The following is a 15512-nucleotide window of genomic DNA, read 5'->3' on the forward strand; positions in this document are numbered from 1 at the left end:
TCTAGTCTGTGCCTAACAGTGCAGTTTGTTACTATTTTGACAGTAATTGTAAGTAATTATTGGGTTTTGTTAGGGACTGTACAAAAATGATAAGGGATGAAGCATTATGTATTTTTTCTTTGGAAGGGAGGGCACTCTTAGAAGGGCCTTTTAATTTATATTTAGCCTTCCCTTGCAGGATTAATGGAAAAAAGGATCAAACAGTGGCAAATGATAGCTTTAGTGTGTGCCATATGCAGAGGAAAACAATCCTGTGTGTGTCTCAGGGTTTTATTATTCGTAATTTTTACTTTAGTCTGGATCGTAACAGAAAATAAAAAAAGATATGTGTCATATAAAGTTGGCCAATATTATAATTAATGTTCAGCCTTTTCATTAATATTTCTTAGAGGTGCACCGCACTGACGTTTTGTACCGCTTTTTTTGTTGAAGCCAACTTAAAAAAAGAGCAGCTTGCTGCGTTTTTTTATTATTGCTAGGCAACCACCGAAACACCTGTCCTTAGCCTAACCGGATTTTGCTGTTAAGTAAACTCACAAATTTGATCTGATTGGACAATGGCAAAAAAGCGCAAATGACATTGGGCTTTTCTGCTCTGAGTTGAAGTTTTTCAACTAGAGGCGTTCAAAGCGCTCCTGCAAAAATGCTAGGTGCTCTGGGCATCTAAAACGCGAGATGCCCAGGGCGCATGAGCAGCGCGCAAAACGCTTACTGCCTATAGAAAACAACTGGACAAAGACGCCTCTCACTGCAAAAAAACTGCAGCCTGTATGATCAGGGCCTTGTAGAATGGAGCTGGAATATTCATCAATGTTTTTGCCATAAAATTGGAAATATAAAATTCCACTTCTAATGTATGCATTGGTAGCTATTGTAAAAATAATTATTCCATTTATATATTATATTGATAACTTACTGCTAGTTTTTGAGATATTGAGGGGACTTGGTTGCAGTTATGTTTTCTAAGTCAAGGGGAGGGTCCAAAGGAAATACTAACTATGAGTCTTGAATGCATTGCCTAAACCCTGAGGCTGCCATGCTCTTTATATATTGGTTTAATCGAGGAGGAGATAATCTATGATGTTTCTTCTGAAGAGAATTTTTTTGTTTTATAGTACTACACTGCCACTCAGAGGAAATACAATGAAAAAACACTGACTGGGGCGGTAAATGTTGATTTCATAAGTTATTAAAAACAGTTTTGGCTTCACATTTCAATTAAAAGTTAAAGCATTATTAATAGAATGGATCATACCGATATATCGATAATTGGTCATTGGTAATGACAAATCCAACTCGGATCCACTGCCACAAAATCCACTTCAGTTTAACTAAACTAAATAATACTATTGCTACCTTCAGGTACTCCACGTAGCTCTTAACTCAAAGTTTGATGGGCCTCCTACTGCACTATGCGTGTAAGTTAGTTTAGGCATCAGCCTACTATGGTTTAAGTTACATGCCTTTATTAAGTGTCAGTCCTGTGTGTCTAAAAAAAACCCTACCCTGTCATTTAAGTCATATCGCCGAACTTCATACTGAAAATTCGCAATTTCACAAGGCTTTGGTTGTTAATAAATAATAAAAACAAAACCGCCGAGGTTGGTCGGCTGTGACTGTAGAATTTCCATGTTGGCCTTGAAGGCAGCACCCGGGCTGTTGTAAACTGTGTAGTGGATGGATCGCCTCCATCTACAAGGGCGGGCCTTTTCCGTGTCGCTGCTACAGGGATACCAAAATGGAAATCCAGGGGCTTTCTGATGCCCAAAACATTCACTCTCAACATGGCGCCCCACAGAGAACCGCTTCGTCTACACTTCGATCAGCGACAGGGTCGATACCTCGTTTTATTTCCACCGAAAGTGAAGCGGATGGACTATTGGAGTCCCCTGAGCCACAAAGTGACAACAACAACAACACTAGGCCGAGGACATCACCGTTTCACCTACTGGCAGAAAATGGCAGCGGGACGGATTGTTCGCCTGTCAGCAAGCCGCAATCAACAGATAAAACCAGTTTACCGAGCAATAGACCGAATGTCGGACTTCATAATGTGAATACGGAGAAAGAAAATGAGCTCAACGCACTGCTTGGTTCGCAGGAGTTCTTTAGGACTGCCTGGAAATACGGGGTTGAAAGCGGTGATACTGTAATGCAAATGGCGCTGCCTCTGTTTGAAGGGGAAGAGGAACCGATACCGCAGCGGCAGTTAACGTTACCGTTTCCAGTTTTACGGCAGCAGCGTGGGGACGGCACCTTCAAGCAGCAGCCCTCACTGGCCACCCCCAACGCTACTGCACCGGGGAGCTTCAACACGGCGAATAGGGCAGACAAAACCACCCAGGAATTGTATGTTGTTTTTAATGTCGTTCAAGAGGATGGCAACGGCGAGCCACGCCAACACCGACCGGATGTATCATCTGAGAATGGCGATAAAATGAAAGGTACAAAGCCAGAGTGCTCTAAAGCTTGTCCCGGTGGCTCCATGGAGGTTGGAAACAGCAGTGACGTTATTCTCTGTGAATCTAATGACAACTTGAACTGTCTTGATACTCAGATCTTGAAAAAAACTGAACATGTTTTCAATTTACTAAACGACAGTTCTACCGTAGCCAATGTTAAACAGACTGTCTATCACCACATTGTCGAAGACGTTGTTTTGACAAACAAATATGGCGATAAGATTTGTGGCCAGATTTGCACCGAAAACAATGAAAGTAAAGTGGTCAGGGAGCTTTCGTCGCACTCCCGTATTGAGGAGAGCAGTGCCTTGATTTCAGGGAACTCGGGCATCGTGGAAGCCATGGACACGTCGGACTTAATTTCAAACTCAGCGGGGCTGCAGGGCAGTGTAAACCCGGCCACGGCCTCCACAAGTCCGCCTGCTAGTGAAACCTTTTCCGGAACTATCACAATAAACAACCAAAGCATCATAGTGACCATAGAAAACGGGATACTGACTCTCGCTGCCCCACCAGAGGGATATGTACACAAAGAGGATGACATGGTCAGTTTAAAGGAGCACCTAGGCATGAAAGACCATGAGGATATTGTTCTTCTCAACTATGACAGTGGCACTAAATCCATCGGGAAGATCAGCACGCTGGCGGTGCCCAACTCCAGCCAGCAGGAAGAGCCCAGGCCTGGTTTGTCTGTGAGTGACTCTGAGCTGGCTCTGGTGGATGACTGCTCATTATCAGAGCTTGGCACTTCTCTGGATACCTGTCCCATTGTCAAGCAAGAGGCGGGGGTGCTGTGTGCTGTAACAGAGGCTGATCTGGTCACCCCGCACCCCAAAGCCACTGTGGCAGACTGTGACAATGGGGACTTCCAGTCTGTACCGCTAATCAGGTCCAAGAAAGAGACTGTGGCCTCTTTTGGCTGCCCAGAACCGGCCTGCTCCTGTACATTTGACACACGTCAGAAACTCAAGGTTCACCTCCTGAATCATGCTGAGGACCCACGCCCCTACCAGTGCACCGTGGAAGGCTGCGGCTGGGCTTTTGCCACCTCTTACAAGCTTAAACGGCATCTTCAGTCCCATGACAAGCAGCGGCCACATACCTGTCAGTTTGAAGGCTGTGGGCGGCGTTTCACCACAGTCTACAACCTTAAGGCTCATGTCAAAGTCCATGAGCAGGATAATGCCTTCATCTGCGAGATCTGCAGTGAGAGGTTTCGCAGTGCTACACGACTCACCAATCACCAGAGGGTCCACTTTGAGCCACAGAGGCCCCACAAGTGTGAATTCCCAGGTAACCCAAGCTGAATATTGATGTTTATTTTTTTTATTTTGCTTTTATTTATCATTTTACAATTTCATCTTTTTCCTTATACATTTACTCCACCTGCTGTTGACTGATGGTCTGGTATTGTACAACCGCACACTGGTTACATTGGATATGAAGCAAATTACCTCAACAAATAGCCTGTTTAAAGCTGCACAAAGCATTTGGAGCAGCTGATATGTAAGGTGATTGAAGTAAACTTTACAAATCACAGTCATGTTTACATTCTCTATCAGTCTAATGCTATATTCCAAGGTCAGTGAGGCAAAAGATTTTATGTTATGGAGCCTGATTTCTCTAGACGGAGCACTCAGTGGCTGCTGTTTGGGAAGCCCATTTGATTTTCAATTAAAAACTTTTTCCAGACTTTTTTTGAGAAGTTAATCTTTAAAATCCCATTGTTACAGTAAGCTATATATATATATTAGTATACAGTTCAGGTGCTAATATATTCCTGGTACAAAAGGTACTTTTCAGTCTACCATTGTCTTTCTGCATGTTCCCCTTTGCCCTGTGCAGGCTGTGAGAAAACCTTCATCACCTTCAGTGCCCTGTTCTCGCACAATCGCACTCACTTCAGGGAAACGGGCCACTTCACCTGCACCTACCCAGGCTGCGACAAGACATATGACAAGGCCTGTCGTCTCAAAATCCATATGAGAAGTCACACTGGTAAGATGATACTAGATTAGAGGGTCAATAATATTGCTATAACTTACCCCAGTGGTCAGCTCTAGTGCTCTTTAGCTGGACCTAAAGGTAAAGAGGCAGTCAACAATGGCTCTGATTGTTTTTTAAATTCTACAAGTGAGTATTCATGCCACAAAGACGTTTGAGGCTGTTTTTTTCTTAAAGAATAAGTCATTCCTCAATCACATGATGCTGTGAATGTGTTGTTCTCTGTTCACTGATTTCAGATGAGTAGCTGTTAATGCTGCATATTTACAAAAGTAGTCACTGGAAAATAAGAATATGTCTTGACTGAATCCTCTAAACTGAACCCACTCTGTAGCAGGTTGGCCGTGCAGCATAGGTTGCACCGGATAAAAGTGGGCCAGCTTTGTGATAGCAGAAGGCCTGGTTCTTTACCAACTAATGTCTTGCTGATACAGGTTGTAGATCCTGTGTACTGGTAGATAAACTTCTAGTTTCTTGTTTCCAGGTGAGAGGCCATTTGTCTGTGACTCGGAGGGCTGTGGCTGGTCCTTCACCAGCATGTCTAAGTTACTTCGACATAAACGGTAAGTGCTAATTAACAGATGCTTTGCCCTCGATATAAACAGGGTGAACGCCAACAGGTACTGTCAATTAATGTAAAATAAGTAATAAGGAGTAGAGCTATCCTGGCTTTAGACATTTCACCTTTTGACATCACTCAGGGCTTCAGGTTTTGTGATCCACACACCAGATTTTGTATTAAATACAATAAGTTTTGCAAAACTATGCCTTGTCATAGAAGTCAGTCAGCTTAGTTTTAGTGTAGTTTCACAGTGGTGTTGATGCAGTTCTTGTAGGTTTTGACACTGCATGTTTGTGGTGTAAAGTAACATTCCTGTTAACGTCTTTTTGTTTTAGTAAACTTCACCTTGCGGCTGCAAGCCGCAGTTCTGCTTTACTGGTGAAATGTATTGGTCGTTGAAAACCAACAGGTTGTCATGATTTTGCAAGTTTTGGTTCCCATTGCCATATTAAGTGTAATTTCAGTTTTGACATATTTACATCGAAATTGAAGGCATTTTTTTCTAATGTAGTCTTTCTGTTCGTCCACCCGTTGTACCTATAGTGATGTGTGAGTTTGTGTTAGAAGAGTGTCTCACTGACCACAGTATCCTTCTCTTTGTTTATCAGGAAACATGATGATGACCGTCGCTTTGTCTGTACAGAGGAGGGTTGTGGGAAATCCTTCACCCGGGCAGAGCACCTCAAGGGTCATAGTATCACCCATCTGGGCACCAAGCCCTTCCAGTGCCATGCAGAAGGTACGTACTTCTTCTTTTCCTTTCGGCTGTTCCCTTTCAGGGGTCGCCACAGCAAATCATGTGCCTCCATCTAACCCTGTCCTCTGCGTCCTCTTCACTCACACCAATTAACTTCATGTCCTCTCTCACTACATCCATAAATCTCCTCTTTGGTCTTTCTCTAGACCAAAAGATACCAGAAGGTGCGTACAGTTACCAAAAACAAAACTTAGGAGTAGAACCTTTTGCTGGGAGAAAGTCAGTGGTTATACATGTTAGTTTTTATTTGTTTTTTATTTAAACAAGACTATTTGATCCTTTACAAAGGAACACAGAGAAGTTATTCTTTTTTCTTTCACTCCATTAAATACAGTGCAGTTAAGTAAATAATTTTAACTTCTAGTAGTTTCACATTATCTGAACAGGTTATCAGTTATGACATTTGTCTCCTGTATGTTCTTCAGGCTGTAATGCCAAGTTCTCAGCACGCAGCAGCCTGTACATCCACTCCAAGAAGCATAAACAGGACGCAAGCACCCTGAGGACCCGTTGTCCTGTGGCCAACTGCTCCAAGCACTTCTCCTCCCGCAGCAGCCTTAAGAGCCACATGCTCAAACACCACCACCTCACTCCTGGTTAGTAACAATCACCGCTGGCTCATGACCTAAAAACTTAATGCATTTAATGGAATTGTTTGACTGTGGGGGGGTTTAATACTACTTAACCTTCCACCTTAACTAGAGTGGTGCAACTCACAGGCCACTTATGTCTCAAGTGCAATTTAATGATAAGATGAATGGAAGATTTTCTTTGCAGACAAAAACAAAATGGCAAAAAAAAATCTTAAAATACACCATAAAACCTCCTCAAAGATGTTTGGCTGGTATGACTAACTTACATGTTTTAGCCAATGTATTTATAATGTTACTTTAGCTGAGAATTTAGACAAAACTCTGTTTTTGTTGGTATAAATCAGTTTTACTAAATATAAATAATTTATTCCACTACGTTTCTGGGAAAATATTTACTATTCTATAACCTCCAAACTTTTCCCTCTCCTCCATCCCAGATGTTCTTAGCCAGATGGAGACCACACCCACCCTGACCCCCAGCAGCGAGCTCATCAGCTCCACCCCAACAACAGTTGCAGGGCCCAGTATTGCCGGGGGCGACCAGCTTACCAGCTTGGACCTCAGCTCTCTTTTCTCTGCTGTGCCTGGAGGCACTGTGCCCACTGCTGGCATAGGAGTGGGAATTCCTGTCGGTGGGAGCAGTTCTAATGGCACTTTCACCATGGACCTTTCCCTGGTCAGCTCAGGCATCCTCACCATCGACCCCTCCTCAGTCAGCACCACACTCGGTACCGGCACTAGCACCACGTTGGCCAAAGCTGTGGACCCTCTTATCCTGGCAGCCAGTGCTGACATGGGCCCTCACCATGTTCTGGAAGGAACAGTGGGTGACGTCCTACCCCCACAGGGCACTCTCAATCTGGATGATGTGCAGACGGTTACCCCAGAGGCCCTGGGAACCCTCACAGCTCTCACCATGCAGGGTGCTGGTGCCTCCGTAGACCACACTCTGCAGCACCCACTCAGCTCCTCCAGTGCCCTGAGCGTGGAGCCCACAGCCTCCCTGGCGGTGGCCCCTGTTGCCGAGCTGCTGGCCTCACCCTCAAAGGTGGTAGAGGTGGGTGGTCAGGGGGGAACAGGGCCTCTGCTGGGCTGTGTGGAGGTACTGGGACCTCAAGAGGGAGGAAAAGTCCTCACCCAGTTTGTTTTCCCCAGTCACAGCAGCAGCTTCAGCCCACAAAAAGACCAGGAACTCAACGCTGTGTCGCCAAGCAGCTTCTTGGTGAGTGGTCATGCGGTCATGCAGCACAGTTTAAAGGGGAACTCCACCGATTTTACACATCGAAGTCTGTTTATAGGTGTTGGAGTACTACTACATATGTGAAGAAAGTTGTATAAAGCTTTTTGTGTCTCCAGAGGGAGCTGTGTGAAATCCGATAAATGTCCTCAAGTGATGCCCTTTGAGTCAGTGTCATTGGGGCTGAATACTGCAAGTTTGAAAATGAAAAATATATGGAGGTGTGGAGTTAGAAATAAGTGAGCTTACCAGACCTGTGGCCTGCTCCTCATCTCTGATTGAGCTTGTGGCTTGAAGCTACATTAGTCACTACTAGTGTAACACACCTGTATCAGTTGCACTGTGGGTAATGTAGATGCCATGTATTGAAAAGGAACAGGAATGCATGGAAAAAGATGATATCTCTGGTTCTGCTTCATTGATTTTGATCCTTTTTTTTTAAACTGTTCATGGGTGAGTTTCACAATGCTATAGTGCAATGCTAAATTGGTGGAGTGCTCTTTTCTTTTTTTAAATGTAATGCACATTTGCTTTTTGTATTCAATGGTATGAAAGGGTCGGATTTTAGGAAATGGCACAAATATCTGCTATAAGCTTGACTGTAGTTGGTGTTACACCTCAAAAGCCTGTATAATGTTGGTTGTTTTGTGTAGTAACTTATGTGTATCCATTTTGTATTTCAGGAGAGTGGAGGCTCAGCCAGGACTGACTACAGAGCCATCCAGCTGGCCAAGAAGAAGAAGCAAAGAGGTCCTTCAGCCTCCTCTGGTAAGACACACATTGACCAATTTCAGGCTTTTGTTTAATGCTCCTCATTCAGACTAGACAGACACTAGAGACTAGAGTGACTGTACAACAGTGAGTGTTCTCTTTGCCTAATCCAGGGAGTTCAGGATTCAGTCAGAGAAAAACTAAAGGAGCGAAGGTAGCCACAGCTCCAGCACCAATGGCTCCCTCTGGGGCTCATTATGGTGAAGGAGCTGCAGCAGCCAACGGGGGCCTGACTCTGCGTGACCCCGTCACCGGGGCCCAGTATGTCCAGATTCAGCTGCTGCAGGTGAGATCCCCAGACATCTGATACAATTTGTTTCCCAACTACACTGTGTGTAGATCTGATGTCGCTGGATTACGTTACTACCTGACATTAAAATATTTCTTTGATTTATGTTGAGAAAACTATTTTACAAATGGGATGGTACCGACTGCATTGAATAACTGCATAAAACGTAGCTGTTGTTGAAAGACATGCTGATCAAAGTGTGTGTACATGCAGGACGACCCAGCCAGTGATGGCGACCTGGCCTTCCAGCTGAGCTCTCAGCCCTCCAGCTCCCACTCTCAGCTCACTGCCGACCTGCCCGTCAACATTTTACAGGTGAGAGAAGTTTTCTCAAATTCTACAATTTCTGATGCCTTTTATTCACAGAGTCACACAACTCCACCTAGTGATACAGTGGGGTTATATTTTACAGCAAATTAAACATTAAAAACATTTTATTACATTCACAAATAGAAATAAAAGTGAATACTGACAGCGATAAATGTAGATTTTTAGAGATTTGAGTCTGTTTTAAAGAAGCATACGGTGCATCCGGAAAGTATTCACTGCGCTTCGCTTTTTCCACATTTTGTTATGTTACAGCCTTATTCCAAAATGGATAAAATTCATTATTTTCCTCAAAATTCTACAATCAATACCGCATAATGACAATGTGAAAGAAGTGTCTTTGAAATCTTGGCAAATTTAAAACTGCGTTTAGGTGCTTCCTGTTTCCACTGATCATACTTGAGATGATTGGACATGATTTGGAAAGGCACACACCTGTCTGTATAAGTTAACAGTGCACGTCAGAAACCAAGCCAAGAAGTCCAAGGAATTGTCTGTAGACCTCCGAGACAGGATTATATCGAGGCACAGATCTGGGGCAGGGTACAGAAAAATTTCTGCAGCATTGAAGGTCCCAATGAGCACAGTGGCCTCCATCATCCGTAAATGGAAGAAGTTTGGAACCACCAGGACTCTTCCTAGAGCTGGCCGCCCGGCCAAAGTCAGGGAGGTGACCAAAAACCCGATGGTCACTGACAGAGCTCCAGTGTTTCTCTGTGGAGAGAGGAGAACCTTCCAGAAGAACAAACATCTCTGCAGCACTCCACCAATCAGGCCTGTATGGTAGAGTGGCCAGACAGAAGCCACTCCTCAGTAAAAGGCACATGACAGCCCGCCTGGAGTTTGCCAAAAGGCACCTGAAGGACTCTCAGACCATGAGAAACTAAATTCTCTGGTCTGATGAAACAAAGACTGAACTCTTTGGCCCAGGGGTGGGCAATTATTTTTTCCATGGGGCCACATGAGAAACAGAAAATATTGTAGAGGGCCGGGCCAAAAGGCTGAACTCAATTCCAAAATATTAATTGTATTTCTTTATAAAAAGCAGTAAATAGCATTGTTTTGACAAGCTGGTATGAGTAGGCTATATGTTATAATTAAGCAATGAAAAAGTGAGGTTGCCTTACAAACAATTCCTTTATTCAATCAAATTTCCCAAACTAATGGCAAACAAAATATTAACACTTTTTTTTTTTACCATTTATTACTTATATTAGTGAACATTTTCAGTCACATTCACTCCAAAATACATTCTGAGTTTCAAATACTGTTTGAAAGAGGTTCTTAGCATTCTAAGGACATCACAAGATTGTCTTTGTGCTCCAAACATTAAGACACATCATATTAAAGTTACTATCATTGAACATCACTGAACTGTAATTTTGAGAAAAAGGCTTCCAAAGAAAGTGTCCCAGTTCACTTCTAGTTGGTGCCTTTACATGCCTACATTTGTAGTCTAACCACCTAATTTGGTGTTTTTAAGTTTTTCTTCTTCATTGAGAGAAATCTAGTCTCTGTTGGGCTTTAACGAGTGCATCAAAGTCAGGTTGAATGTTTGAGGTGGAGATGCGAAGCACAGCTGACAGATGATCCTCAGTGAGAGAGCATCTATACCTGGATTATGTAAACTTCATCATTGAGAATGTTTGTTCACATATGTAGGTAGAGCCAAAGAGAACCAACATCTTCTGAGCATGTCTCCTCCTTAAGAGAAGAGTAGAAATCCAGCAGAGATCCTGACTTAAAGTTTTCTGCCAGTACTGCATCAGACTGCAGGTCAGTGAGCTCCAGGGTGCATCACTGGGTGCATTATCCACACTGCAGGTAAAGGGAGAGGAAATCATGTGCATTTCATCCTCGATTGTTCTGAGATCTTCAAATCGCCTTGAAAACTCACCATACAATGCTCCTAACATGGATGAGTACCTGCGGACGTGATCAGCTGATGGTGTGACTTCTTTCAGGGTTTGCATGTGAGTGAGTGTTGCTCTCCAATTGGCTTGAAAGAAACTGCAGCTTTCTCATGAAAGCCTTCACCAGGCTGTGCATTTCATGAACAAAAAGGCCCTTGCCTTGCAGTTTGGTGTTCAGTTCATTCATCAGTGCAGTCACATCGACAGCAAATGCAAAATCTGCCATCCAGTCCTCATCTGAGAGCTCTGGGATGTCTTTGCCTTTCTTCTCACAGAACTCTCGAGTCTCTGCTTTCAGGTCCCAAACTCTTTTTAGCACTTTGCCCAGGCTGAGCCATCTGACAGCTGTGTGGTAGCCGATGTCACTATGCTCAGACTCATGCTCCTCTAAAAGTGCGACAAACTGTCTGTGATTCAATGCCCGTACCCTGATGAAGTTTACTATTTTACTAACAACATCAATAACATGGTTAATTTTTAGCACTGACTTGCAGAACACATGTTGGTGTATAATACAATGCAAAAATACCAACTTCTGATCTGCGTCAATTTCAGTCACTTTATCTTGCATATGTTTAAAAAGTCTGACATTTTTACCTGTAAGATTTGGACAATTGTCCGTTGTGACACCAGTCTGCCAGTCTGTCCCACCTCAACCCCAGGGTGTCTATGCACGCATTTACCTCCGTAAACAGATCGCTCCCTGTCGTCGTCCCTTTCATCGACCGCATTGCTGCCAGCTCCTCCGTAATCTTGAAGTCCGTTATCCCACGGATAATTTCCTCGATCCTTCTCATCACGGTTCGCCTGGACAGCGGGACTTGTTCAAATGCTCCTTTTTTGTCAGGGCATATTAGTGCTGCAGAGTCCACCAAACACTCTTTGACAAATTCCCCCTCCGAGAATGGCTTACTGTTTTTAGCGATTTTGTGGGATATCAGAAAACTGGTCTTGGTTGCGGCATCCCTGGATGCATGAAGCTTGGTAAAAAAGCCTTGCTGCTTTTGCAGCTTAGCTAGCAAAGCTTCCAATGTCCGCACCCTTTCAGCATCAGTCAAGTTTTTGTATTTCTCCGCGTGTTTCATCTCGTAAGGCCGGCTCAAGTTATAGTCCTTAAACACAGCGATCTGCTCCCCGCAAACTAAACACACAGCTTTACCTCCGACTTCAATAAATAAGTGCTTAGCAGTCCAATTTATGTTGAAATGCCTGCATTCGGCATCTACCTTTTTCTTTTTTTTTTAGCAGAACCGGACATTTTTGAGGGCTAAAGTCATCTTGTCACTTGCTTGTGACAAGGATCTAATCATGTGCGCGTCTTGATATACGTATTGCGTCATTACGTACGTGAATAAAAACAAAACGCGGGCCGGTCAGACTCAACCAAAGGGCCGTATGTGGCCCGGGGGCCGTACAATGCCCAGGTCTGCTTTGGCCTGAATGCAAGCGTCATGTCTGGAGGAAACCAGGCACCGTCATCACCTGGCCAATACCATCCCTACAGTGAAGCATGGTGGTGGCAGCATCATGCTGTAGGGATGTTTTTCAGCGGCAGGAACTGGGAGACTAGTTAGGATCGAGGGCAAGATGAATGCAGCAATGTACAGAGACATCCTTGATGAAAACCTGCTCCGGAGCACTCTGGACCTCAGACTGGGGCGAAGGTTCATCTTCCAACAGGACAACGACCCTAAACACACAGCCAAGATCAGAAAGGAGTGGTTACGGGACAACTCTGCTAATGTCCTCTAGTGGCCCAGCCAGAGCCCAGACTTGAACCCGATTGAACATCTCTGGAGAGATCTGAAAATGGCTGTGCACCGACTCTCCCCATCCAACCTGATGGCGCTTGAGAGGTCCTGCAAAGAAAAATGGGAGAAACTGCCCAAAAATAGGTGTGCCAAGCTTGTAGCATTAGAAAAGACATGACGCTGTAATTGGTGCCAAAGGTGCTTCAATAAAGTATTGAGTAAAGGCTGTGAATACTTATGTACTTTTTTCGTTTTTTAGTTTTAACAAATTTGCAAAGATTTCAAACAAACTTCTTTCATGTTGTCATTATGGGGTATTGTTTGTTTGTAGAATGTTGAGGAAAATAATGACTTTCATCCATTTTGGAATAAGGCTGTAACATAACAAAATGTGGATAAAGTGAAGCGCTGTGAATACTTTCTGGATGCACTGTATAAACCCCATGCACTATACAACATGTATTTCCTTGTTGATGACGTTTCAATTTGAGAATTTAGAGTGAACAGATTGCTTTGCCAAGCTCTGATTGACCTGACAGCTGATGTGAACAGTATACTTGTAGAACTTTTCCACATGGTGTGAATGCAGAGTGAGGGATGATGACTTCTGCAATATTGTTTTCAGTTAGTTTTTATATAACTGAACTGTGACGGTTTTCTCACAGGAACCTTCAGTGATGACAGAGGACGACAACGGCTCTGACAACTCCCAGTTCACAGGAAGCACAATCAACCTTCAGGACTTGGAGTGACCACCACAGAGCTGCAGGTCAGAGGTCTGCTGCGATGATCAACCTGACTGGCACCTCGTCACTGTCCACAGTTTACATCAGCAAACATACGTACGATGTTTGATTCCATCAAATGGTTGCCTCGTCTTTTCCCAGGACTTCGAAAAGCCTTTTTGGACATGTGGTTAATATTGTTTGGGGAGGGGGTGGACATGAGTCCACAGATAATGCACCTTGAGAAGATGAGATGAGGATTCTTTGTTCAGTAGATTATGTGTTTATTTCTAAAGTCCAGTTGGTACCAAAATCAAACCTAGAAGCATTTTCATGTCAAAGAAACATGCGAGAGGCTCTTTGTTCCTCTGTTCTGTGGGTTTAGACACTGTTCTATTCCATGGTGCCACATTGCCACTCATGCACACACAGTGCGCTGTCTACGCTCCAGTTGCCTTACAGACACTTCACGCTGTGCATTCCTCCATCGGCGGGTTATCTGCTTTATTTGTTGCTATTTTGATTTCCTACATTTTGTTAGATTTATTTTTCTATGGCAGCAGTAAGTCCATGTTGAAAACATGCCTGTTCCTGTGTTTATATACAGTATGTAATGAGTTACTACCTTTAATAATGTAATAATTTTATCTGTTTATTTATTATTTAGCTGTGGTTTACAGAATGGCAGAGCCAAACACAGAGATAAATTAAAGAATCAAAGCACAATCAGAACAGTTTGTGGGGACGCCTTCATTTCACTTTCTTTAATTATATGAGAAATGCAGTGGTTTCATTTTGACAAGATACAAAATATGTGACGATCCATAAGATTCATGAAGAAAACAAAGTGTATATAACAGTAGTTAGTATAGCGTAAAACAACTTGGCTGAACCCTAACAATTTTCAGAACTTGTAAAGAGGATAAAGTATATTTCGGCTCAATCCAATATGCACAGTTGATGGAAAAAGGTGAGAAGGTAAAAACATTGCACATACAGAGCCTTTGACCACAACTGAATTACCACCTTATTGGAAAGAACATTGTACCAGAGACTCGTGGCATCTCTACGGCAGCGTATTGCTGCTACCATGACAATTGTCTTGTTATAACAAACTTTTCTTGCTTTTACAACAGATATTTGTTTATAACAAATTTTCATGTTAGGACATTTCACTAAACTGACGGCTTGTTAAAACAAACTTTTCTTATGAAATAAGTTGGTATATTGTTATAAGAAACTTACATATGGTGTTAAAATAAGATCGAGAGATGGTAGCCTACATCTGCTTGAAGAAAATGGCTGGTTTGAATATGGCTTAAGTTTTTTTTAATTTGATGCTTGAGACATGGCTAAATTACAATGAACTGTGCCAGAAAGTACAGACCAGAACTGATCAGTTTTCATTTGAAGTATGCAATTGAATCAAGACAAAAGAGAGAATGTAGAATTTTAAAGAGTTAATTGTGACGCCTTTTATAAAAATTAAAGTATGCTAGTTAGACCTGGTCACTGTTAACTCTCACCAGTATTATAAGTGCTTTTCTATCTTTTTTAGACCACATTTCCCATAAGACTCTGTACTTGCCCTTTCTTCACTTTTCTAAAGGGGACAAACAAGTCCATTAGTCTTTCCCTCCATCCCGGTCTGCCATTGAATGATTTATAGTGCATCCGGAAAGTATTCACAGCACTTCGCTTTTCACATTTTGTTGTTACAGCCTTATTCCAAAATGGATTAATTAAATTATTTTCCTCAAAATTCTACAAACAATACCCCATAATGACAACGTGAAAGAAGTTTGTTTAAAATCTTTGCAAATTTATTAAAAACAAAAAAGTCACATGTACATAAGTATTCACAGCCTTTGCTCAATACTTTGAAGCACCTTTGGCACCAATTACAGCATCAAGTCTTTTTGAGTATGATGCTACAAGCTTGGCACACCTATTTTTGGGCAGTTTCTCCCATTTTTCTTTGCAGGACCTCTCAAGCTCCATCAGGTTGGATGGGGAGCGTTGGTGCGCAGCCATTTTCAGATCTCTCCAGAGATGTTCAATTGGGTTCAAGTCTGGGCTCTGGCTGGGCCACTAGAGGACATTCACAGAGTTGTCCCGTAA

General features: G+C 43.0%; 1 protein-coding gene across 1 annotated transcript; it reads left to right on the forward strand.

Moving 5' to 3' along the window:
• Positions 1-148: 148 nt before the first annotated feature.
• Positions 149-14123, forward strand: si:dkey-156n14.3 (zinc finger protein ZXDC). Its single transcript, XM_044166591.1, has 10 exons — positions 149-3755; positions 4308-4460; positions 4951-5029; positions 5637-5767; positions 6211-6381; positions 6816-7600; positions 8299-8383; positions 8500-8672; positions 8889-8990; positions 13332-14123. Exons 1-10 carry the CDS (start codon positions 1739-1741, stop codon positions 13416-13418), a joined length of 3783 nt encoding a protein of 1260 aa, XP_044022526.1. The 5' UTR covers positions 149-1738; the 3' UTR covers positions 13419-14123.
• The last annotated feature ends 1389 nt before the right edge of the window (positions 14124-15512 follow it).

Source organism: Siniperca chuatsi, linkage group LG2 (assembly GCF_020085105.1).
Source record: "Siniperca chuatsi isolate FFG_IHB_CAS linkage group LG2, ASM2008510v1, whole genome shotgun sequence".
Taxonomy (NCBI): domain Eukaryota; kingdom Metazoa; phylum Chordata; class Actinopteri; order Centrarchiformes; family Sinipercidae; genus Siniperca; species Siniperca chuatsi.